General features: G+C 33.9%; 1 protein-coding gene across 7 annotated transcripts; it reads right to left on the bottom strand.

Moving 5' to 3' along the window:
• Positions 1–8,195: 8,195 nt before the first annotated feature.
• LOC142344837 (dehydrodolichyl diphosphate synthase complex subunit Dhdds-like) lies at positions 8,196–26,595 on the bottom strand. 7 transcript variants are annotated; one of them, XM_075396833.1, is made up of 3 exons: positions 26,013–26,589; positions 22,932–23,212; positions 8,196–11,317 (listed from the first exon to the last, which is right to left on the bottom strand). In XM_075396833.1, exons 1-2 carry the CDS (start codon positions 26,520–26,522, stop codon positions 22,940–22,942), a joined length of 783 nt encoding a protein of 260 aa, XP_075252948.1. In that variant the 5' UTR covers positions 26,523–26,589; the 3' UTR covers positions 8,196–11,317; positions 22,932–22,939. The 7 variants fall into 7 exon arrangements, 6 of the variants coding, with proteins under 6 accessions (XP_075252948.1, XP_075252944.1, XP_075252946.1 ...); XR_012759291.1 differs by lacking the exon at positions 8,196–11,317 and adding an exon at positions 23,663–23,859 and having other exon boundaries at positions 23,082–23,212; positions 26,013–26,595; XM_075396835.1 differs by lacking the exons at positions 8,196–11,317; positions 22,932–23,212 and adding exons at positions 23,223–23,429; positions 23,789–23,859 and having other exon boundaries at positions 26,013–26,595.
• Between the last annotated feature and the right edge of the window lie 19 nt (positions 26,596–26,614).

The raw sequence follows: 26,614 nt of genomic DNA, 5'->3' as shown, positions 1-26,614 counted from the left end.
CAATGAAACGAAAATCTGTTCTGCTAATTCAATGCCAGACAACGAAGGAAATTATAAAACAGCCATTATCTATTTTCTGAAATCATACGTCATCAACTAAGGAGCACTTGTTCACTACTATGATACAATAAAGCATCCTCTAATAGCTCATCATGGCTTTTGCTGCAGGCTCAGGCATAGTATGAACGGTCATATAGTGCCGCTTCAAAACCTGCTTCAGTTTGAAAGTAGCTGAGCAAGTTTTGCATTGGAACACGGTGCTAGAGGGAACGTGTTTCATTTCAATATGTCTCTTGACATTGTTCATGATTGGAGACCTGTAGTCACAGAAAGAGCACTGGAACTGTTTCTCACTACTAGAGACACTTTGTACTACAAGCACCATCGAGGACACATCTGGTTTCACATTACTCAGAACCGGCTGGAATTCTGACATTTTGTTATCTGCTACTAATAGCTGCTTCGGCAACTTTGGACTGTTGACTGTCTTAGAATTTCTTGGGCTAGGCAGTGCTCTCTTAAACGAAGGTTCTAGTCTTCTGTCGACCAAAGGCAACTTTGAGATCACTTGTTCTATTTGCAGATCTCCCACTGGTGTGGCAAAATGTCGAGAGAAAAGAGAACAGGCTGTTTTATTCTCATTTGAATTGAAAAAGAACTCTCGAAATTCATCAATAAGATTGACCGAAACAGATATCAATTCAGACATTCCAGCCTTAAATACTTCAATACAATCAGCAAACGTCGAGATCAACTCGGCCAAAAATTAAGTCTGAAGAGCTAGCGAGAACATGTCATGTCCATCAATTTCATTGCCGATAGTTCAATGTCATTAGTTTTTGCTGTCAAAATGAGAGAAAGCAGGTAAAAAACAAATAGGTTAAAAAGACAAATTTTGCGCATAATCTTAAGCAGTGTTTTACTTATTCTTATTGAAATTCTGAATTTTTGTATTTTAATTACCATATACAGACAGCTTCTGTAATTTAAGTGATTTAATCTCAAAACATAAGTTGAGAAGACGAGACGATTGCAGTGTTGGCAAAGATAATATTCTGATTCGTTTTTTCTCAAACGAGTTTTTTTTCAACTGATCTTGTTAAAAATTCTGCTATTGTTAAAAATTGTCAAGTTGAGAAGACGAGACGATTGCAGTGTTGGCAAAGATAATATTCTGATTCGTTTTTTCTCAAACGAGTTTTTTTTTCAACTGATCTTGTTAAAAATTCTGATTCTGTTAAAAATTGTCAATTCGGCTGATCATAGCCATATAAAGCCCTTAAGTGGTGGCCGTTTTTTAATAGTATTTTCTTTGACTAGATTAGCAGCAATTTAGAAAGAAATCTGTCTCTACATCAATAAAAAACTGCCTGTTTCTATTATCTAAAATTAAAACAAATAAAGGAACCCTATAAAATTTCGAATAAATCTGACAGCTAATCAAAATGAAATCACATGAAAATGGCAAAAATCAGACTCTACTTAAGTCTGATGTAAGAATGTTCAGAAAACATTTTATTTCTTCATTCCAAGTTGTTTTCTTTTCAATTGTTATGTTTTTGAATGTCCCTTAAATAATCAACTCTGTTATTTTGTGTCATACACAGTAATGTTTTCATACCTTAAAAAAAATGTTTGGAGAAACCTTAAAACTTAGAAAGAAATCTGTCTCTACATTAAAAAAAACTGCCTGTTTTTATTATCTATAATGGAAACAAATAAAGGAACCCTATAGAGTTTCCAACAAATCTGACAGCTAATCAAAATGAAACCAATGAAATATGGCAAAAATCAAACTCTACTTAAGTCTAATGTAAGGAGGCTTAAAAACCATTTTTTTTTTCATTCCAAGTTGTTTTATTTTCTTGTTATGTAATTGAATGTCTCTTAAAGAGCCAACACTGTTATTTTGTGTCACATCAACAGTAATGTTTTCATACCTTAAAAAAGGTTTGGAGCAACCTTACAACTTAGAAAGAATTATGTCTCTACATTAATAAAAAACTGCCTTTTTTATTATCTATAATGAAAACAAATAAAGGAACCCTATAGAGTTTCCAACAAATCTGACAGCTAATTAAAATGAAACCAATGAAATATGGCAAAAATCAAACTCTACTTAAGTCTAATGTAAGGAGGCTCAAAAAACATTTTTTTTTCATTCCAAGTTGTTTTCTTTTCTGTTGTTATGTTTTTGAATATCTCTTAAAGACCCAACTCTGTTATTTGGTGTCATATTAACAGTAATGCTATCATACCTTAAAAAGAAATATTTGGAGCAACGTTACAATTTCCATTAAAAGGAAAAATGAAGAAATCATAAACATCATTTTGATATGATTTTAACAAGATATTAAACCACATACAATGAAAATTATTCATAACATAAAGCAGCTCCTGGGTTCAAGTTAAGCACGAACAATCAGTTGCAGAAACTATCTTAAATTAACACGGACAGTAAATTACAAAAACTAAAGCTACCAATTTACACACTAGAAGTAGCAAACAAATAACTAATTTCTTTCGACTCATAATTGTCTCATTAAAAATTTTCATACCTTTGCCGTTGAATCACGTAGTCTAGGATAGAGGGGCAATAATTTGCAAGCCACTAAATTGTTCGAATGGCCAGAGACACAATGAGAGATTTAAAAAAAACAATTCAACTTTATTTCGATTTTTCCCTTTCTGTATAAAAATCTGCAGTTTTCCCGTAATTAAGGAGTATCAATGCTTCTCATTTGGATAAGGCTTCTTGAAAGTAAAATCAGAGAAAAAATTGTAGGACCGTAAATGGGTTTAAAAATTCGTCTAAGATTTTAAGAAAATTAATTTTTTTCTTACCTATAAAAATTGTCTAATTAATTTTTTCAATCATTCAAGCAATTCCACGGCAGAAAAGGCCTTGAGTGGCTGCCAAGAAGAAAAGTGTCGACAAACACTAACAATATACCTTCTTCAATGTTTGTCTTTGTAGTGCTTAAATTTTATAGGCAGATCTCCTCTTTTTGTTTTCAAATACATTGGCATAATCGCATGCATTTATAGTTATACAATTGAATAAATTAATATCCTCCTAAATCCCCAGAAAACGTTTTCCCAGCACTTTTTTCCTATCACTTTTTAAACAGCTCCTCTTTTCCAAAATGCAATAAAAATCGCAGCTTTTTGTATAAAAATCAAAACGAGCCTTTGTTTTTCTTTTTCTGACGAAAACATCACGAATTTTACAAAATTTTTGTCTCTCACAAATCAAGGAGAAATATGCTCGCTTTGAGCAACAGTTTCTAGCACTGGTGAGTATAGAAAAACAAAAGAACCTCACTGAAAAAAAAACACTGACAAAATCCGACATACCAGCAAATCAAAGAGAACTAATTTCATTAAGTGCAGTTTTGTTATTGGTCAGCCATAAAAACTGTAAGAGCAGAAAACAATCTGTGTGCTGCAATGTGTGTTACAAATAGCAAAGTCCAAAAAATTCAAAAATTAAGTTTTTAAGAGACAAAAAACGGAATATTTAATGGCAAGCTCTTCTCTCATATTCATCAATTTGAGGTTTTTGAGTTCTTTCTACTTTAATTCATTTTCAATTCAACAAAGACTACATGACAAGGGAAACGAACAGTTAAAGAGAGGCTAAAATTTTATTTTAAAAGGCGCACAAAGACAATTGATTTCCTTTGTTTGAAATCTTAAAACGAATTTTCCAACCAATGTAATCCCTTACAGAAATTTTTCTGAATTGATTTGATAGAAACTGCAAATAATTGAACATCTGCGATATGTAAAATCCTTATTTAGAAGAATACTTCATAGAAAAACTTTTTATAAAAAAAGGACAGAAAGAGATGAAATAATTCGCCTCTTTATTTGAGGTGTTTTCTCTTCCCTCTAGGAAACTGTTGTTTAAGTTAGGACGTCGATATCATAGACCATTAGATGCAACCGCAAAAGTATGGAATCATTATTTTTATTTCGGGAAAAAGATCACAAGTTTAAAACAAAATAACTTAATTTTGTAAATTCTGCGGGCACTTACGCTAGACTCAAAAACACCTCCCAAATCTCTTTTCAAATCATTTAATTGAGATTTCACAAACTTAGCGAATGTGCGATATTTGAGACGAAAAAAAAGATAGTTCGACAAGAATTTTTTTCTACATTCTGTTGATGTTCCTGATGCTTCAGATTACTTCAAAAACTGAATTCTCAGTTAGACTCTACAATTAATAAACCGTGAAAAAATCAGCAGTATGAATTCGCTCCAAAAAACGCATCAAGAAATATGCTCGGAAAAATAGAAAATCGTATATTTTTGCTGTTCATTCTAATCCCTTCTCTATGTAATCTTCCGTCATTTTAGCTGTTAATATAAAACGAAATAAAAGAACTGGTGCTTTAAATGACATTCAGAAACATGAAGGAAAGAACGAAAAATAAATCGACTCCTGAACTGAACTTGCATTTGATGCTAAATTTACATTGATGCTTGTAACATTCAATTGGACCTATTTTGATTAACAGTCGGACTAAGTTATTTTTTGAGGCAGCAAAATGTTCTCAAATTGCTTCAACACACTATCCAAAAGCAACTCCTGAATAATTTATGGTCCTATCCAAACATGAGTAGTCAAATTGTTCCTATATTCGGAATTGGTAACAAAAAAAAAACAAAAATCAATTGACAAAAAATGTCTTTGTCAACAACACTGCAACCCTCAATTTCTGCCTGGTTGAATTTAAAAATACTTTCTCCAGTTGATTCAGAATTAACTGAATTACAGAATGCACCTTTGATGCACAGAATGCACTTACAGAACTTGGATCAAATTACAGAATGCACCTGTGATTTATTACTTTACCAAAAACGTCAGTAATCAAAATATAAAAAATACATTGAAAAAATTGAACTTTTCAAAGACTTATCACGTAAATATTTAAAAATTATGATTATTTGAAATAACTCCCAAATTCTCCGAGTAACTATTTGAAACCAATCAAAATTTTGCGAGTACAGGACAACTGAGTTGATAATAACTTCTGAGTTCTTAATATAGATATAATCAACAACTACAATTTTTGATAGTTCTTGATATACGGCTACATTCATATTGAGAAAAATCTTCAACTGGATCTTCAGTCCAACTAGTTGGTAAAGAGTTAATCAATTGCACATATTTTTGTGAGTAACCAGTTAGGTGAGAAAAAATCAGTCACTTGTATGTTTGCTACTTCTAGCGTTCAAATTGATTGCGGGTTTCAAATTTTAGTGAACACTTGTCATTGCTCACATTTGTCGTAAATGTGCGCAATTTTACTTTCAAAATATGTTAAAATTAGTACCACAAGTTGGTAACGGTGGTGCTGATTTTACCTCTGTTTGATCCATCTAAGGCTAAAATTCTGGCAAAATTCACACTTGTCATCAAAAATGGCAGGAAATTGCATTTGAATTTGCATGAAAAATTGCATTTGAAAAATTGCCGAAAAACACCTAAAAACTGTTGACACAATCTTCGTTAACTGAAGGCTGGTTTAACGCGTGCATCATTTGAGTGTTCATGAATTAAAATTCTATCGGTTTTTCGCTAATTTAACTCGATTCAGAGATCACATATCTGATTACTGGTGTTCAAAGAAGGCGCAATTAATAATATCTCTTTTAAGGAATAGATTATGGTTTTAACGGCTAGCAAACGGTTTTGCAAAATTTAACAGAATTTAACTGGATAATGATGTAAAATGCATCACTAATTTTTGTCGAATTATCAATATACATAATATTAAGAAGAATTATGTGTTTCTAATGGACGAACGGCAGTAGCATGGCTAGATTATGTCTAATCACGTCTAAAAAATTCGGATTGTAATCAGTCGATGACTTTTTGCGGTTTTTAGGTTAATTACAGAAAAGAAAAAATCACATCAAGACATACTAGTGACAGGTCCAATTGGCTCTATAACGTCTTTCATGGAGACATATCTAGTTTTAGTCGGAAGCTTTTTTTAAACGGAATACATTTTCAAAATAAACAATAGATTATTAAGTTTTCGGTTTTTTCACTTTTTTGGTAAAAATGCAGCTTACGGTCACCAAAGACAGGTCGCACCGTCTTTCTAATGAAGTAAAATTTCTGGTTGTTCCACTTTTTAAGTATTGGATTTTCTGCGTTGATGCTACGACATTATTTTAAAAAAGTATTTTTGGACGTTTTCCAGTCTTTGAAGTTCTTTTTTTGTCTTGTCAAAATAATGACAGGTCAGATATCACTTTATTGCCAATTAAAAACAACGCACTATTGAACATTTCAGCTATTCAGTGAGACCATGGTTTTCACCTCGACACCGTCTTCCAGCAGAATTTAATGAAACTTTCCCATATGTTTTTTTGTAGACGTATGATACAGTCTGTATAATTGCAAGTCTTACCAGCTTCCATTGAAGGAACAAGGGAACCTATTTATTGGTTTCAGTTGATAGCTTTAATTTTTCATTTACTTTAAAATCAAATGTCTTAAAAATGTATGAACGTATTTTTTAAATTTGCATTTTGCTGTTCAAAAATGTATAAACGTATTTTTTATATTTTTATTTTGCTGTTCTTTTTGTCTAGTTGTTACCTAGTCCTAAAAAGTATAGGACGCATATTGAACTATTATTACTGCAGAAAAACGAAATCGAACATATGTAAGTTTGTTAGTGAATTGGTTATTGCATTAAAGGCTTGGATACCGGTTTTTCGCAAATTATTAACTTAACTTTGATTTTTGTCTTATATCGTTCCTTTTGTACACGTCATATCTCATTATTGGTGTGCAGCAAAGACGCAATTAATAATCTTTCTCTTTACGGAAATGATTATAGTTTAAAGGATACAACGTTTTCTTGCGAAATTCAAAGGTTTCATGAATTGTCGTTTGTTTTCGTTGCCGTACGAAACATTCTGGATAATGACAAGTCTCATTGTCTTCATATTGAGGTATGAACTAATATTTAAATACTTGAATGTTTTCATTTGATATCTAACGTTTTTCATTAATTAAAATTATTTTTCAAAAAAAAAACAAAGGTATTTTTTCAATTTGCCGTTTTTTTGACGTATTGTCTTGTTGTTACCGAGTCTCAATAAAGAGTGGTCCTATGTTTTTTTCGAGTGATGTACAAATTTATTTTTTTAATTGTTTTATTTGACGCTAGTTTGACATTGAGTTTTGAATTTAAGTGATTGTTGTTATTTGATTATTTGTTTGTCTCGTCAAGTAGTGTTAATATTGTTAATATCTCTTCGGCCCAGTAATTTGGCATGATTTACTTTACTGAAGAATTTTAGATGAAAGCAATTTTTTTCGTAAACCAATTTTTTTCAACAATATTTGAATTGTTGAAGTTTTCCTTTTCTCCCTCATTTGGTAGACAATTAAGCCAAAAAAAGTGGATGAGCGGGGTGGTACCATCATGTGCGAACGCACATTACCGAGCCTCCTAAAACTATTAAAGAGTTTGGTGACTCGGCGCAAAAGTGGCTATATGAAAAAGAAATACCTGCATAAAATTCTTTTCGAACACAATGGCTTTTGTGAACCAAAGCATCAAGTCCTAATGGCCGACCTCACTTATGAAAACCAGCCAAGTAGAATAGAAAACTGAGTGAAAAATTATCCCTAGCCTACAAAACAAACAAATCCTTGTGATAACGCCGTTTAGACTATAATCATTGACAAGCAGTGCTCACAAAAAGCCGAGAAACTTGCAGCATCAGGAAAAAGCTAACCTCATGGAAATTGATTTCCATCAATCAGGCAATTGGTTCCACACAAATTTTAAGCTACCATTTATCTCCCACGAGCTCTTGGCTAAAATTTGACGCCAGCAGACTATTTCAGTACATCCAAAACTCATCGGATCGGAAGTTAAAAACTAAATGCGAATTAACGAAAAATTTCTCGTCAAAAGGTTCTCTCATTGAAAATCACTGATCGTTGTTATGACATTTGCTTAGACTCAACATTGCGGAGATTATTCGGGGGTATGAGCATAAATGCAATGGTCCTCTTAACATCCAAAAACTCATAGACCCAGTGCGATTATATATGAACAGCAAGGCAATGTAACATCAAAATGACCACACGGCGACAAACGACCGGTACTAAAACGATACTAGATCTGGTTACCCTGCAACGTGTAAATAGTGCTCTAGATTCAAATAGTTAATTCATAGGTCTTAAAATAGGAGCAACTTTTCAACTCTAAATTGATCTCGGCGAAAAAATTTGGCAGGAATAAAATTGATGAAATGTACAATACAATAAACATAGGAATACACTAATTTACAATAAGCAATTAATATGAGTTCAAATTCAAATATCAATTAGCCAATTCACTTTCTTGGCATTTTCTTTTCTGCCAAACTCACCAACTATGTACTTCTGCAATACGATTGTCGTGTATTTCAGACCGGAATACTCCAAAGCTAAACCTACAAATCGTGGCTCTTCGTCAATCAATGGAATGTTCCACGAAATGTCCGAAACGCTCCCGGCAATCGATGACGTCATTACAACCAGATCCGAGGAGCAGTAAAAGGCGTCCAAACTGCACGTCAAAGAGGGGAAACTTTTCCAATCGCTCGACACGCTTTGGTAGTCGTAGCAATTCAATCCCCCAAATAAGGAAGGCAAGCTAGCTTCTGATTGGCCAAGAATATGCGAATTTTGGGAGTACAAATTTTGTAAAGTGGCTAAAAGCGACTTGGAAACGCCTTTGTTAGCAGCACCAATGAATATAAAATACTGAAAGTAGTTTAATAACTCTGAGTCTACGTTAGATATCCACGCTAAAGACCTGATCATTTTGTAGTCACTGAACGATGACACAATAAGGTCGTTAAAATAATGAGATTCGTTTTTCACATCTAATGGTAAATTTTCTACGGGTGAAAATAATACAAACGATAACTTAATTGTCCACAATACATTGACTTTCGTTAAATACGCAGCCCAGTTTCGTAATTTTGTTCTGTTTTCGAAACTTGTAGGATACGTAATGATTAGTAAATAACAAAACTGAGGACTTCTGAACTTATCTGCAAACTTCGATATGTTCGGCTTGATTAAAAATTGATTTCTTTTGGGTAAAACAATTTGTCGTTTTCTCGCAAACAACGAACACTGTTTATATCGACAATCTTTGTAAGGGTCAATACCTGCTGTATAACTTGGAGTATTGAACACAAATGCATAATCACGAAAATTTTCACTAATCGTGTCGTGGTACGACGACTCATTCGGCGCCGAAGTTACGTAATCGCGGTTATTCCTCGAAATGCGCCCGTCAATCAACGTTTCGCCAGCATTCGGGTGTAAAATTTGAGGGAAATTAAAAGTAACTGAAAATATGAAGAGAAAAAGTGATAACAAGAAGAAAGCAGCGATATTGACAGTCGTCATCGAGGTTCCGGAAAACGGAGTTGTGACCGGGAACCAGCGGGACGTTTGCGGATCCGGAACAACATCAGTTCGCGAAGGAGTAACTCCGGTTCTGATTTGCCGCGGTCCAGACATCCGCGAAGTTAGTTCGAAAGGTTGCGTCATTTCTCACAATACGTTTTGTGTATAAACCACAAAGCTAACTCTCTAACTTTTTTTGAAATTATCGCAAAAAAACTATTACCGTTGATTACGCTAAAAATTGCAGATCATGGCTTTGGAACTCAGAACAGCAAAAATTGATTTGTAAGACTGCAAATAAATTAACCACAAGACTAATTGAAGTTCTTCTGTAAGCACTGATCAGGCACTAAATAACTAAAATTGAAGTCATTCACACGCCCGTGCAAAGCATTCTTCCTTTAATTTTTTCAGCATTTTTCGCGCCCAAGAAGTATAACTGATAAAACAGCGTTCATCAATTTTGAAGCTCACAAATAGGTCAATCTATGCAATCATGCGCAGCTGCAGTTCTTCAGAAAGCACAACGAATACTGATGATGAACAATAATGGAGTTAAAATTGTGCTTAGAAAAGATTCGCTTAGAAAACTGTTAACTAAAGTTTAAAAAATAAATGCACAGCGCAGGCAAAATTCAGTCATTGAGTTATTTGTTTTTAGTTTGTTTTGTAAGTAGTGGTCGTATATTATTACAATACATGAAAAGGCAGGCATTCCACACTGTAAGCAAGCAATACATAAAGTAACTGAAACGAAAGAAAAATTAAACAAAACAAATAACACCACGTTATCCACTCCAGTTGCAAACAGCTGAAACTTAATTAAAATTTTATCAACTGCGCAGACATAACCAACTGAACATTATATCAGCAAAAATTGGATTTGAATTAAACTTATCGTTGCAAAACTTGACCATACAGCGATGTTCTCAATGTTCTGTAATGTTTATTTAGAAGCTGTCATATCTCGAACTGTATTCAGTCCTCGTAACTGATAAATTTTACGGCGCAGTAAACAAAACCCGATCACAGGATCGAAGAATTTGATAATCAGTAAATATGGTAAACTATTTCTAGTATCAACGCGCATAAATTAAGGTAATCTAATCAAGGCACATCGAACAAACTTGCACGGACCAACTCCACTGCACCCCTGCAGTATAATCGAAACGGCTTTTCTAGCTGAAATAGCAAATTAGCTCAAGGCTTAGTTCATAATTTGGCATGAAATGCAAACCAGTAGTCATAACCTGGTTATAACACGAGATAAGAGTTATAATTTTGCTTTTGACATCAGAAGAAGGTAATACAAATATATCTTGAGGATAGAAAACAGAGAAATACTGCCTCGCGTAGAAAGATTATCGATCTATACAATATATACGCCAACTACAAAATATCCAACCGGCAACGCGTGAACTCTAACTTATTGGAAAACCAGTCGGAATATTTCAGCAGCTCAAAGTAATATTTCAATTTCAGTATTTTGATAAATTGCTGCCAAGAATGGGTGTGAGTTCGAAAAAATAAATCGAGGAGCACCCCACTAAAGGGAAAGCTTAAAATAAAAATACCCGTTACAGCAATACACATGCAAATTATTTGAGGGCAAAAACCGCAGATGTCAACATATTATTTCTAATATTACCGTTCCAATTTTTCAGAGGTTACGTAACGTACACGCGCACGGAACAGTCTGCTGGAAATAACTTTTCCTTGCGTAACTATTGAAGTGTAAATATCAAATATAGCAGCCACAATTGCAACTTGGATGAAAAATAATCAGAGAAACAAGAAAGCTCTGGTGAAAAGAATAAAAAGATAAGTGTATGATAGAGATAATAATTCACAAACCTTCCTGAACAAAACTAGAAAACAAAGATAAGAGAAAAAAGCAGATCTGAAGATGCAAAAAATTGTGGGAGATGAAAGCCAATAAAATTGATTGAAATACAACGGGCGCAGCCTTATATACTAGTCTTATATATCAATACAGAATTTGGGTTCCATTTCCCTTTCCCATTTCCATTCTACTTTTCATTCACACTGGCGGTGGCCACACTGGGTAACAGTATAAGCAAGGGAGAGTGAGCAGGGGTAAATCTGATTTTAATTCCACTTTATCTTCCGCCCTCCGCCAGCAGGAACAAAGGGGCCCAGAAATACGAAACAAATCCAATTATACTCCTATCTACCAAAAACAATTGAATCAAAACGCGATACTTTACCCCAGGGGCGACATTTATTATTCACTGCTCTCAACGCTCGCCTCTCAAATGCACCGAAGCAACACTACGGACCATAATCGAAGCATAAGACAAACTCAACCCAAATTTGACGGCACCTCAGTATACTACAGGGAGATTATTTTGCAGATATAAGGCAAGCCTAAACTCTAAAGTATTCCAAATACGATTGAGATATTTAGCTTCAATTTACAAAAAGTGAATCGCAATTTGAATTCCAGCTGCAGTCCTGATAAGCATAATACTGACGCCAACTACAACAAATTATTCATGCCTCAAGGGGGAATTCCTTTAGACCTTTCAATGTTAAGCGGCTGAAACAGTTTTGAAACCTTGTAGCCTCAGAAATCGTTGTACTTCAACTAGACCCAACCACAGACAGGACAGAAATCAAAGTTATTACCAACATAAATCGAATAGCAAGAAAACTAAATCCACAAGCCTACTATTTGGCTTCTAACAGTAATCGTGATCAAATGATTAAGCACGAACCTCATTGGTTTTGATGACCTGTCATAAACATACCCCAATTGAACCATTGTTCAGCGATGATTTTTTATGCTCGATTAATATTAATTGCATATCAACTAGAAGTTAACATGCATACACACCAGATTTTAGGGAGAAATGCATGAGTAACCCATTTTACACTGAGTTGCGCAGTGAACATAACCCTACGTTTGTCAGTACATTGCGTTCAGACGACCCTCTCGTAAACTCAAGACAATGAACCCAGAGATTCAGAAGCTCTAACGAGATTTTTTTATTGGACCCCACTTAGTGAGGGGGGGGGGGGGGGACTATATACTTCAAATAGGTTTTTTTTGTTAATTTCGGCCGATCGATATATCGTAGAAAACTCCATTGACGACCAAATGGAGCCCGATGAACATTTTGATCAAGGAATCAACTCGCATGGTTTTTATGGCTTCCACATTGTTTTCGTAACTTTTAATGAATTTTTGTATTTGCCTGCATTTGTTGGCTTTTTAGTCCTATGTCTTAACGTAGTTAATTAAAAGTGAAATTTTTATCCCACAGAGAATTAATTTAACCTACCTAAAGTTTTGAATGCATACCTTAAGTTCTTGAAACTAAATTCCAAGACAATTTTGAACGCTAACCGTTTTTAAACTCTATTCTGTGAACTTTTAGATCTCTCTCCCACTACTGAAAGCTCCATTATTCTTCTAAGTGACTTGAAAAATAGTATTGTAAGCGAAATTATCGTCTAAGGGTTGTTTTGTAATTTGATGCTACGAGTTTTTGTAAAACTTTGTGATTTTTGGATAACAGTTCAGGAATGTGGTTCTTTCTTAAAATTTTTTTCACCTTATAACAATATCGAAAGTTCATCTTGGCGTTCAGAAGACGCTTATCAGAAAATTAAGAAAGATATCAGCGAACAACTTATGGTTTCAATGGCTTCGGCGCTTTCTTCTGGCATTTTTCCGTTGAATTTTGTTTTTGCCTATATTTGTTGTCTTTTTTTCTAGTTATAAGACCCTTTCTGATTATTGAATAACCTCTTTGGCATCAATCAAGTTATAGGTTAATGTGTTTAATAGTTTTTGACAGAAATAATGGTTCTTTTTGCCTATATTTGTTGTCTTTTTTTCTAGTTATAAGACCCTTTCTGATTATTGAATAACCTCTTTGGCATCAATCAAGTTATAGGTTAATGTTTAATAGTTTTTGACAGAAATAACGGATTTGATGTCTCTGATACTACGAATTGTCATTAAAATTTAGTGATTTTTTTTAAATGAGATCATTTTGTTTAGTTTTTGAGGTCACATTATTACAACACTAAGAGATCCCCTTGAAGTTGAAACCAAAATCAAATTAACATCCAAAGTTTTCACTGAATAGTTTTATTTAATGACTTCGACGCTTTCCTCTCGCATTCTTGTTTTGTTCAGAACAATTTTTTGATCTTTCCGTTTTTTGTTCCTGCTTTTGTCAAGTGGAAACCTAGTCTCATCAACAAGCCTTGCCATCTCCCTTCTTGTAATTTGTAATTCAATCTCTTTATTTGTTTTATGTTACAGCCGATATTTTAAATCTTGGACGTTATGCGTTTTCTTAGAAATTTTGTGAGCGGTACATTCTTGTTTCTTATTGTCCTTTATTATGTTTTCCCTGATAACAAGTCCCATTGATTTTCAAATGAGGCCGAATAAACATACATAAATCTTTATTTACTTATTGGCTGAAATAGTATAAAAATCAATTGGAGTAATTGTAACAGCCTTCAATCTTCAGATAATAGTTGATGACCTTAATGGCTTGTTTTTTTGTATCTTTAGTTATTTCGTTGTCCTTCATATGGGTTCTTACTACCAAATACAGATCCCTTGAGGACTTTTATATGTAAACCTACGAAGAATTTTTAGTTAAAAGCTAATGGTTTTTTATTACTTTAGAAAGTAATTGGTTTCAATCTTATTTTGTCAGGTTCAATCTTTTGTTACTTTGACTTATCAAAAAAAATAACAATTAACCATTAATAGAGAGATCTCGCATGATTTTCTCGTAACGACCCTCTCGTAAACTCAAGACAATGAACCCAGAGATTCAGAAGCTCTAACGAGATTTTTTGTTGGACCCCACTTAGTGAGGGGGGGGGGGCTATATACTTCAAATGGGTTTTTTTTGTTCATTGAATTTCGGCCGATCGATATATCGTAGAAAACTCCATTGACGACCAAATGGAGCCCGATGAACATTTTGATCAAGGAATCAACTCGCATGGTTTTTATGGCTTCCACATTGTTTTCGTAACTTTTAATGAATTTTTGTATTTGCCTGCATTTGTTGGCTTTTTAGTCCTATGTCTTAACGTAGTTAATTAAAAGTGAAATTTTTATCCCACAGAGAATTAATTTAACCTACCTAAAGTTTTGAATGCATACCTTAAGTTCTTGAAACTAAATTCCAAGACAATTTTGAACGCTAACCGTTTTTAAACTCTATTCTGTGAACTTTTAGATCTCTCTCCCACTACTGAAAGCTCCATTATTCTTCTAAGTGACTTGAAAAATAGTATTGTAAGCGAAATTATCGTCTAAGGGTTGTTTTGTAATTTGATGCTACGAGTTTTTGTAAAACTTTGTGATTTTTGGATAACAGTTCAGGAATGTGGTTCTTTCTTAAAATTTTTTTCACCTTATAACAATATCGAAAGTTCATCTTGGCGTTCAGAAGACGCTTATCAGAAAATTAAGAAAGATATCAGCGAACAACTTATGGTTTCAATGGCTTCGGCGCTTTCTTCTGGCATTTTTCCGTTGAATTTTGTTTTTGCCTATATTTGTTGTCTTTTTTTCTAGTTATAAGACCCTTTCTGATTATTGAATAACCTCTTTGGCATCAATCAAGTTATAGGTTAATGTGTTTAATAGTTTTTGACAGAAATAATGGTTTTGATGTCTCTGATACTACGAATTGTCATTAAAATTTAGTGATTTTTTTTAAATGAGATCATTTTGTTTAATTTTTGAGGTCACATTATTACAACACTAAGAGATCCCCTTGAAGTTGAAACCAAAATCAAATTAACATCCAAAGTTTTCACTGAATAGTTTATTTAATGACTTCGACGCTTTCCTCTCGCATTCTTGTTTTGTTCAGAACAATTTTTTGAACTTTCCGTTTTTTGTTCCTGCTTTTGTCAAGTGGAAACCTAGTCTCATCAAGAAGCCCTGCCATCTCCCTTCTTGTAATTTGTAATTCAATCTTTTTATTTGTCTTATGTTACAGCCGATATTTTATATCTTGGACGTCATGCGTTTTCTTAGAAATTTTGTGAGCGGTACATTCTTGTTTCTTATTGTCCTTTATTATATTTTCCCTGATAACAAGTCCCATTGATTTTCAAATGAGGCCGAATAAACATACATAAATCTTTATTTACTTATTGGCTGAAATAGTATAAAAATCAATTGGAGTAATTGTAACAGCCTTCAATCTTCAGATAATAGTTGATGACCTTAATGGCTTGTTTTTTTGTATCTTTAGTTGTTTCGTTGTCCTTCATATGGGTTCTTACTACCAAATACAGATCCCTTGAGGACTTATATGTAAACCTACGAAGAATTTTTAGTTAAAAGCTAATGGTTTTTTATTACTTTAGAAAGTAATTGGTTTAAATCTTATTTTTTCAGGTTCAATCTTTTGTTACTTTGACTTATCAAAAAATAATAACAATTAACCATTAATAGAGAGATCTCGCATGATTTTCTCCGTGTTTATCAGGACGTAAACAAAAGATTAAAAATAACTGAGTATTGGGCGATAAGTTGAGGCGAGGGAAAAGTTAAAAATTCAAAAAAATGTCTAAAAATTGGCGAAAATTTATCGCAAATTTTTTTCGCAAAAAAACGCATTTCTCTACCATATGGAGACATTGACAAAACAATAAGATACTTGCCTTTCAAAGATACACTCGAAAAAATATCAGTAAGTTGTCGTAAATGACTGAATTTTGACCAACTTTTTACCTAAATTGGTCAAAACTAGACTAAATATTCAGAAAATGTGGGTGCAAAAGGGTGAATTTTATTTCCAAGAAGCAGAATTCCTGAAATTTTTCTCTGTATTGAACTTCTAGACACAGAGATTCAAATTTAAACCACATATGCTAGCCTGTGATGCCCTAAAAAAAGTCGAAAATCGATTGAACAAAAAAAAAAGTGGGGTTAGCATAAGGTTTTCATTTTTTCCAAAAAATGTGGGAATAACAATATAAAAAATGACCACCTTTTCAGTACAAAAAATATGAAAGAAGTTTCAGTGATTATGAGACTTGATTTATATCGGCAATTACAATTTAAGTTCAGCGCGCCGATCATTGTAGTTGCAGAAACGGCTTCTGTGTTTTGACTTATTTTACTTCTAGTTGAAAATTTATGAAACCATAACCGAAAGCAAAAACCAACTGAATTAAAAAGGGCTCTAAAAAATAAAATTAGAACGAAACTCCAAACTGGATACCAAATTATGATAACTTGAAATTTTTTGAAGTGAGAAGCGACCAGAGAAAAATCAAAACTCAGGATTTAAAAATAAAATACCACCAATTAATTACAAACAGATAGCTCACAAACGACTGGCGTGGGATTGGTTTCGTTATTGGCTAGCTCAATATTCGGGCTGACTCGACTTTTTCAATTTATTGTTTAAAATCACTTTACTGTTTAAAATTTCAAAAAGTATTGCTCTCAAATAAAGCAAGATTCTGAAGGTTTAATGCACAATATCTTAAACATCATGAAACAAATCACAATAATAAAAAAGCTACAGAACAAGTTGTAAAAAAAATTGCAGGGAGGATTTGTAATACCCCAAAAGTCTCCTCAAATAAAAATACACGGGACCAAAACATAAGCGACTAACCGACAAGCGATGAGGGGGTCAAATTTAGAACCGCCCTCCACACCATAAAAATTTTCTCAAAAATTTTGATGAAACGCGTACTTAGAGACTGGTAAGCCTCTAATAGAGTTGCTCACCAGGCTTTATCACTTACTGCCCACCAAGCTTTACCTGTTCATCCAGTTTTGGAGCACGAAGAGCAAAAACAGACAGAATAAATCGGTCCAGAGCGAAAACATTGTTTGAGAGCAAATAAACATAACCGACTAACTTCGGGAAAATTGCGCTCAAACGACCGGCGCGCTGTTCGTTATGCCAGATTTAGCTTAAAAGAAGGAGCGTGATGTGAGCGCAGCTGGGGTGCACCGCGCTACCTCTTTATCCCGATTCTGAGGTGAAATGGGTCAGACGAAAAATCAGTCGAGCGAAAAATTGCAAAATAAGACAAACAGGATTAAAACTTTTGCTAAACTGCGTAAAATAGCAAATAACAATGACTCCTTAAAAATCTATATTAGAGTCAATTATGATAAAACATTTCTACTATAATTCAGCGTTAATGAGGACAAAAGATGATCACATCACGCCACATAAAATCAGCTGAAGTGTGGCATCAACAAAGAGTTCAGGAAAGAGAGAGACAGAGAGAGAGAGAGAGATTGTGAGGGATAAAACGTGAACAAGAAAGAGAAGGAAAGAAACCCCAACCGACAGAGAGAGAGAGAGAGAGAGAGAGAGAGAGAGAGAGAGAGAGAAAGAGAGCTAGAAATATTTTCCACGATGGGATTCGACGCAGCAACTTAGTTTTCTAGCCTTGTTAGTAAATAAGTCAAATAGAAAAACGGATAAGTGAAAATATTTTTTAAAGTTTCCAGATTGCTCAATTAAAAAAGTTTCACGGACCATTTTTTACTCCGGCTTTCTGTCAAGTAACCCATCTGCAACACTTCAAAAGTTGTAGGTCAGTAACGATCATTGAACAAAGGACAAAAATTTTCAATAAAATTGAAACCATTGCAAATTTTAACAAAATCTTGCTAAAACTTTTGATAATAATATCTTCAAAACCAATTCAATTTCTCAAGAGACTGTCCAGTACCACTATTTCAAGCGATAAATAGTTTCACTGGCTCAAAGATCCGTAAACTTGGAACATGATAATTTTCCGAAAATTTGAAAAAGTTATCAAAAAAACTGCTTAAACTGAAGTCCTTAAAACAATTAAAACCATTCCGCCAACACTGCAGAAGCTTACTTTCAGACCTTGGCGGAGGTCCCCGGGCACCTGGTGCCGGGAAAAATCAAAAATATTAAAAAACAAAGAATTTTAAAAATGGCTTAAATTCGTGATATAAAATCTTGAAAACAATCCATTACATCCAGAAACTATGCAGTAAACTATTATCAAACTCTAGAGTGGGTTCCGCGGCTGTTGAGGCTATAGGTACCTAAAAAAATGACAAAAAATTTAAAAAAAATTTAAAAATTGCCAAATTTCATTTAAAAAAATTGATAAAATTTTTGATATTTAAAAGTTGAAAACTCATTTATGGCCAAAAACTTTCCAGTAACTTATTATCCAAAACTGAACAAACTTTTCTGACACCGAAGCTGAAAAAAAAAACATGAAAAAAGACAAAAAATGTCTAAAAAGATTGAAAAAAGTGCAAAAAATGCTGAAATACGTAAATCTTGGAAAACATACCAATACATCTATAAAAAATAGAGTAACCATTGTCAAACCCTAGGTGAGGTTCCTTGGCTCTTGAAGAAAAATTTCAAAAGTGAAAAAAATGCAAGTTTTATCAAAACATTGCTTAAACTTGTGATAACAGAAAATTGAAAACTATTCCATGGCCAGTAAAAACTTTTAAACTTTTCAGTAACTTATTATCGAACCACTAAGAAGGTTTTCTGGCCTCTGGGTCTGGAATAAATGGAATAAAAAAACATAACCGACTAACGTGGGCGAATTGCTCTCAAACGACCGGCGAGTGGTTGGCTTCGTCAGCAGCTAGCCACGTTTTAGTGACCTAACGGCGCCACCTCTTTATCCCGTTTCTTAAGACGAAAGTCAAATGGGTCGGACAAAAAATTGGCCCAGCGAAAAATTGCATGAAAGAGAATAACAGGATTAATATATTTAATACAAATTGCTTTTGAGAGCAATTAACAATGATTTCTAAAAAGTGCCTGTTAGATCATTTACGATAAAACATTTCTACCACAACTAATTGTTAATGAGGATCAGAGATGACGACATTACGCCATATTAGCAGCTGAAGTGCTGCATCAGCAAAACAAGAGAGAGATAAAAAGTGAACGAGAAAGAGGAAAGGAACCCTAACCAACAGAGAGAAAAAGACAGGAATATTTTCCATGATTGGATTCGACTCTGTAACTTCATTTTCTAGCCTTGTTAACGAAATCAGAAAAAAACTGAAAACAAAATCAGAAAAAAAATTAACTTCGCAGTAAAAAAGTTGGAAACCATTTTTTGTCTCAAAAGTTCCGTGAAATAACCCATCTTCGAGACTTGGCCAATAATGGTCGTTATACTCAGAAAATGACAAAAAAAATTGCTAAATTTTGGCAAAAATTGCAAACTTTAATTGAATCTTGCTAAAATTCAAGATATTAATATCTTATGAACCATTTCATTGTCTCTAGAGACTATCCGGTATCCCTGTTACAGGCTAACAGATCCATACACTATGAACAAAATGAATTTCAAAAAATTTGAAAAGTTTGTTTTATCAAAAAAATTACTAAAATTGGAGTCATGAAAAAAGTTGATCAACATTCCATTAACTCTGGTAACTATGCAGTAGCTTATTATCAAGCCTTGGAGGAGGTACCAGGCCCTCCGGTGCCGGAAAAAATCAAATAGATGAAAAAATTGCAAATATTTTTAAAAATTGCTTAAATTCGTGATATGAAAATCTTGAAGAACATTCCATTACATCTATAAACTAGTCAGTAACATACTATTAAACGCTAGAGGAAATTCCTTGGTTCTTGAGCCTAGAGAAGCCTAAAAAATGACAAATTTCAAAAAATAGGAAGTTTTATTTTAAAATTGCAAAAAACTTGTAAAATTAGAAAGTTGAAAATTAATCCATGACCAACAAAAAAATTCAACTAACTTATTATCAAACCCTAACAGATGTTTTCCGACCCTTGGGGCTCAAAAACCTGACAATTGACAATAAATGTCAAATAAATGAAAAAAAGGCAAAAATTGTCAAAAATATGCTAAAATTCGTGGTTAAAATCCTGCAAAACATTCCATTTAATCTAGAAATTATACAGTAACCTATTTTCAAACCCTAAAGGAGGTTCCTTGGCTCTTGAGGCTGAAAAAAACCTAAAACACGACAAAAATTTTCAATAAAAAAACAAGTTTTATCAAAAAAATTGCTAATATTTGTGATATTACAAATTTGAAAAAATTGGTCATAAAAATTGTCAGTAACTCATTATCAAACTCCATAGGATGTTTTCTGGCCCCTGGGTCTGGAAAGACCTGAATAAGGAAAAATTAATGTCAAAAAATTTGAAGAAAATTTTGTCAAAAAAAATTGCTTAATTTCGTGCTGTTAAAATTTTGAAACCATTCCGCTTTAGAAACTATGCAGTAACTTGTTATTAAAACCTAGAGGAGATTACTTGACACCTAGGGCTGATAAAAATCAAAAAATATTAAAAATTTTCAAAGCTTGAAAAAAATGCAAAATAGTATAAACTTTTTTAGCAAGCGGTTGTTCGTCAGTAGCTAGCTAGCCACGGCCCTTCACACCATAAGTTTAGTCTCCGAAACAAATTGAACTGAAACAGAGCTGAAAGGCTCTAAGAGCACTTAAATTCCGCTGGGCGCTAACTGTTTATTCCTTTTTGAGGACGAAAAGTCGAAATGCGTCAGATGAAAAATTGGTCAAGCGAAAAATCGCATAAAACAAGACCGACAAGACTAATATAATTGCTACGAACTTCGTTTGAGAGCAATTAAAAATACGCCTATCAAGCAAAATAGCATCCATTACTTGCAAGAAAGATAACTTACTGCCTTTAACAGCACTCACACGGATGTCACCTGAACAATATTTTTCTGGCAGTTACTGACAGCCAGAAGTGATATGTTCAAACCCATGTCAGAATGCACGCCAACAAACAAACAAACAAACATAACCGGCCGATTGCCAAAAAAATCCGCCGTTTATTCCCATAACCAAGATTGGGATTGAAAGAAGAGAAAAAACTAATGAAAAATATTATTTTTTTTACACAAACAATTATAACTGCGAACAATTTTTACGTCATTTTGGAGCTGAACATACTCCTGTTTCGTAGTCAGACAACACAGGGACTGGTATCAATACCAATAATCATTACAGATGGTAAGTAAGAACAAAGTTGGGCTTTATGAGTTTATCCCGTTTCTATTTCTGATTTCGTTTTTTGATACTGACTCTGTTCATTTTGAATTGCTTTGCTGAGCAACTGCTGTCTCAAAACACTTTTAGCAGAATGAGTAAAACTAGCCTAGAGAAGTCAAAAAATTTCACGCAAAATGTTGAACAAGCTGTGTACTAAGGAAAAGCAAAAAAATGTAGTACGGCGAAGTAAAAAATTAAAAAAAAACAGGAGCGCTATAATAGCCTGCTAAGAAGCTCAGGCGGCTATTAATAACTAATTCTTAAATAATACTGGCCAGCGCTCAAAGCAATGATCTTAAACACTCATAACAGAATTTAAGGGCAACCAAAACGTTTCCTTTCATGTTAGACAAATAGAGGCAGTGCTAAAACTGTCAGAATAGTGAAATAAAAAATTCCTCTTATTTGCTTAAATATGCGGTTTTAAATATGTTCAAAAACAAAATAATGTTTATTAAATCTAGCTGGTAACTCATCTTCAAGATTTAAATAAATAATTTTCATAGAATATCAAAACTGACAAAGTTTCTCAAAAAACTTTGAATTGGATGAATTCAAAGCTTTATGTCGGATACCGGTACAATTGCCTGATAAAGTCCACGCCTACTTTTCTAGAAAAAAAACAAAGCAGAGCTAAATGAAAAGTGACGAACTTTGAGTAAAGACCAATAGCCAAACAAAATTTCAAAATGTTTTTTTTTGGTGTTGGGGGTTCATGCGTAATGTGCATGCGTTTTGTGTATGCGTAATGATGTATGTATGTATATGTCCTTGTAAAGTTTGTCTGTTTCCTGTGTCTCTAATTTTCTCCAATTCGTATTAGCTGCTTTCGGATACTCCCAACCATTTCTGTGACAGAATTAATGTTGATTTCGCAACCTTGACAGCTTTGTTGGAACATTCTGTGTTACGCGCCTACCCACACGGGCCGTCTTGTTTTGAATGTGTGTGGTTTAGATAGTAGCGAAGCTAGAGGTGACAAAAGTTTTAAAAGAAACTGAAAAACTTTACGAGCATTTCCGATAAATACCTTCCAATTTTTTCAAGAAACCGCATCTCAAAGAACAGTTTTGAAATAGAATGAATCCCATAAATTACTACCCTGGCTTTTCAAGCAATGGAAGTACGAAATGAGTTCGCAAATAAAAGAATAAACTAAACAATATATGTATCCATAAAAGTAAAGTTCAACCTCACTTATTGTACGTAAAGGTCAGTATATTCATTTGATAAGGTAGTAAAAAATAAATGCAAACGGGACTATTCAAACTAGAGAAATCGCGAACAAAATCAATTATTCATATAATCGAAATCAAAATAAAGAGCTATAGATAAATCCAATTGATTGATTACAAAACCCATCAAATTCAGCACCAAGCTAATTCCTCCAACGGGGTCAAAACAATATAGATATAAGTTCAAACCCATTAAATCACCGTAGTTGCAATTGGCGCAATTTCTGCATTTCTTCCATTTGTGGGTGGTAACTTTGATAGTACCTAATGGCACCATAAAAGTCCCAGAGTGAAAATTTAGGCCAGTAAGGTGTCGAAAAACAGAGGCAAGTGAATTGAGATTGCCATAAAAGGAAATCGGATAATCTCACTTCTCCCGATGTTCGAATCAATAAGTCCACTGGTAGGCAATCTCTGGTGTAGAGATTTTCTTCGATGAGTTCCTTCGTAACCTCCTGACCTGGCTCAATCTATAACCAAATAGAAACAGCATCAATAATGCTCCAATAAGGAGGGGGGTACGTTTTACTTTCGAAGTCGTTTATAAATGAATAACATTGGATAAACTAGATGCAAATGAAATTCAAACAGGTCATGTAATAGTTTGGTCGTATATATTTGGCGGCGACCAGTAAATTATTTTTAATTGCGCTGATAATTTGTTTTTAGGATTCAGTTCAAGTTGTGCTAAGAATTGAAGACAATGCGCCCCACAGAAAAGGCCAATGCAATTGAGATATTTCTTGGATCAGATCAGACTTCATAAACCAATATTCATTTCGATTGAGGAGTTTAATTGAAATGCCGATTGAAATCATTGAAAATTTACAACAATTTCTAATTTATCTACATTAATTTCAATCATTTTAGTGACGACCAGAAATGACTTTCAGGTCAGAAATTTTGATGTTAATATTTACCTCGCTTGGTCTATTTTTTCAGCTGTAGAAGAATACTAAAGGTTGCTTTCATCAAATATTTAACTGCAGGCCTCTGAATAGAAACAATTCCACAACAAAAACAACTGCATAGCATTGGCCTTTGACTTGAATAGCCACTCAAATGATCAATAGTTGTACACAGACACGTAAATATCAACCAGACAAAGCCAAATAGTCTGTAATAAACAGTTCACCCGAATATAATAAATATGGATTACTATGGAGCTATATTGGACATACTGATGATAGTGGAAATAAGCAAGGCATAACCATCCCTGTTCTAAAAATATTACTGGTTAAAAAATAAATGAACCCATTACATTAGCACAGCCAGTATTCGCGACATTTAGATGGCACCCAGCAACCTTTCGATGAAAGAAATATAAATATGGAACAATTGCCATGAAACTCAGGGCACCTCAAAAACAATGCAAAAAGCCCCAACAAGGGAAAAGGGACGAGAACAGACAATCAGATCTCATTTCAAAAAAATATTCCCGAATCATAAACCGACTAACGTCGGATTAATTGCTCTCAGACGGGAGCAATTTAATTTAGAGTGGGATGTAAGCTTATAAACGTTTTATGGGTGCAAAAACCCGAGCCCATAGGGGGTTCGCACCCGTGACCTCGACATTGGAAGTCTGTCATCTTAACCACTCAGCTACTCCATAGCCTTCATCTCTCTCAAAATCGCTTTTAGCAACAAACTGTTTTTAGAACGAGAACAACTTAGATCACTCAAAACGGAAGAGCTGAAGTGTCAAGAGGCACTCAAGAAGAATGGTTAAACAAAAATTTTGCATAAAACGTACACACGTTTACAATCAGTACTTCAAACTTCGTTCGAGAGCAATTAAAAATAAACTCGGCATGCGAATCTGAAACTTGTGAAATTCAAATAAATTACCCATTGCACACAAGCCACGGCCTAATTGAAAAACGAATTGTTGTCTTAGAGTAAGAGCTTTAACTGTATAATGAAAGAAACGAAGTTTGAATATTCTTAGTAATGTGAAACTTTCTGACCGGGAAAGTATTGAACACAAACGACTAACGTTGGAAGAATTGTTCTCGAGCAAATGTAGGACGCCTTAAATTACTCAAGAGAACTGGGGGTTCAAAAACTTTTCGAATAATTTTTATAACTTCAATTTACCAGAGGTTAGCAGTAACTGTACATCAGAACACAATGAAATGGGACAGAATGATATAAGAGTTCAAGACATGAACAAATAGACTTCAGCTACTAAAACAGCTCGTATTATGAAATATAACTATAAAAAAGTATCACGCTATGCAGAAACCATACAACCAGATTAAAAACGCAAAAATGTCAACAAAAAACATTATAGCGCTAAAAAGCACTTCACTCGGTATCACTTTGGTACGTAGAAATTGCTTTATAAATCATTAAGAAGTTAATCATTAAAAAATCCATAAGTTGCCGTAAAAACACTTCGAAACCAATTTTTTTTGGAAGAAACCACAAACTTCCTTGACAAATTTAAAAGCGGAACAACGTTTTATCAAAAGACGTTAGCTGTATGTAACGTTTGTAGCCGCACTTTGGGCTCTTGAAAACTGATATTATCATAAAAGAAAGCAAAACATTAGGGTTTAGCAGGTAAAAACGGAAAGGTTGAAATCTCAGAAAATTTACAAATTTCAGAAAAAGGCGTTCCAAAACAAGCCAATTTTTTTATCGAGAAATAAAATACAGCCCAATAAATATTGTTTTAGACCCAAACAGATTGTTTCTGTAATATAAGCAGCACTATAATCGCAAATGGTAGTTTTCAATTAAAAAAAGATCAATTCTCGAACAAAAAAGCATCAAATTGTCAAGTCATTTTGTCGCTGAGAGTTTCAATGTCCAAAAAACCAGCGCGTAAATGAATTATTTGTCAAAGCTAACTAAAAAAATTCTTAAAAGTAGTCCTTTTAGTGAATTGTTAAAGCATGAGCCGGAGAAAGCTCGCAGCTTTATCGTTTTCTTTCTCGAAATAATAGCAGAGAAACAAACTGATCTCATTTTAACATATCGTTGTTTCTTAAGCGCTCAAAAGGTAGTAAAACGCTCACAGCGAACAAAAATTCGGAAATACGTTATTTTCAAGAATTTTTATGGATTTGAATTCCAGACACAGGAAGCTCTATAATGACACGACATATGTAAGGGTTGGATGCTATCAAAAAAAATGTCTGAAAAAGGCTCTCAAAAAAGTTAATGTATTCAAAAAGTAACGTAAGAAGTCATTTTCAAATTATGACGTGACTTGATTAATCTCAAAATTGAGCAGAAAAGTTGATCAAAAGAGTGACCTACCTTGTTAACAGCGTCACATATCTCTTGTGTCGACGTGTAGGCAAAGCATACATTTAATATCGAGTCCTCATTATGCTGCGTCGATTTCTCAAGATTTTCAAACTCAGTTCTCAAATCATCGGCAATCAATTCTCGTTTCCCCAACAATCTTATCTTAACTCCCAATTTTTGCAGCTGGTGTGACTCATTCAATAAAAGAGGAATTTTGGAGCGCGCTAAGTTGAACAATCCATCAACTTCATCTCGAGGTCGCTTAAAATTTTCAATGCTAAAAGCGTAAACTGTCAATTCTTTCACTCCTAATTCCTTTGCCCAGGAAAGAACGTTAATTAACGTCTCGAAACCTTCCATGTGTCCGGTGATAACCCTCTGGGACAAGTCTTTAGCATAGCGTCGGTTTCCGTCCATGATAAATGCGATATGCCTCGGAATTGGGCCATGTTGGATCATTTTAACCAAAAGACGATGATACCACGGCAAATCATATTTGCTCACGTCCGTATCTGCCATTATCTGATTCACGTTTACATTTACTCACCTCAAAAATAACATACTAAAAAAATTGGACATCAGAGAGCACAAAATTTTAAGTATTTTAGACC

The sequence above is a fragment of the Convolutriloba macropyga genome, chromosome 8 (genome assembly GCF_964194025.1).
Source record: "Convolutriloba macropyga chromosome 8, txConMacr16.3, whole genome shotgun sequence".
Lineage (NCBI taxonomy): Eukaryota > Metazoa > Xenacoelomorpha > Acoela > Convolutidae > Convolutriloba > Convolutriloba macropyga.
The sequence above is the reverse complement of the archived record's forward strand: the minus strand, read 5'-3'. Positions and strand labels throughout refer to the sequence as shown.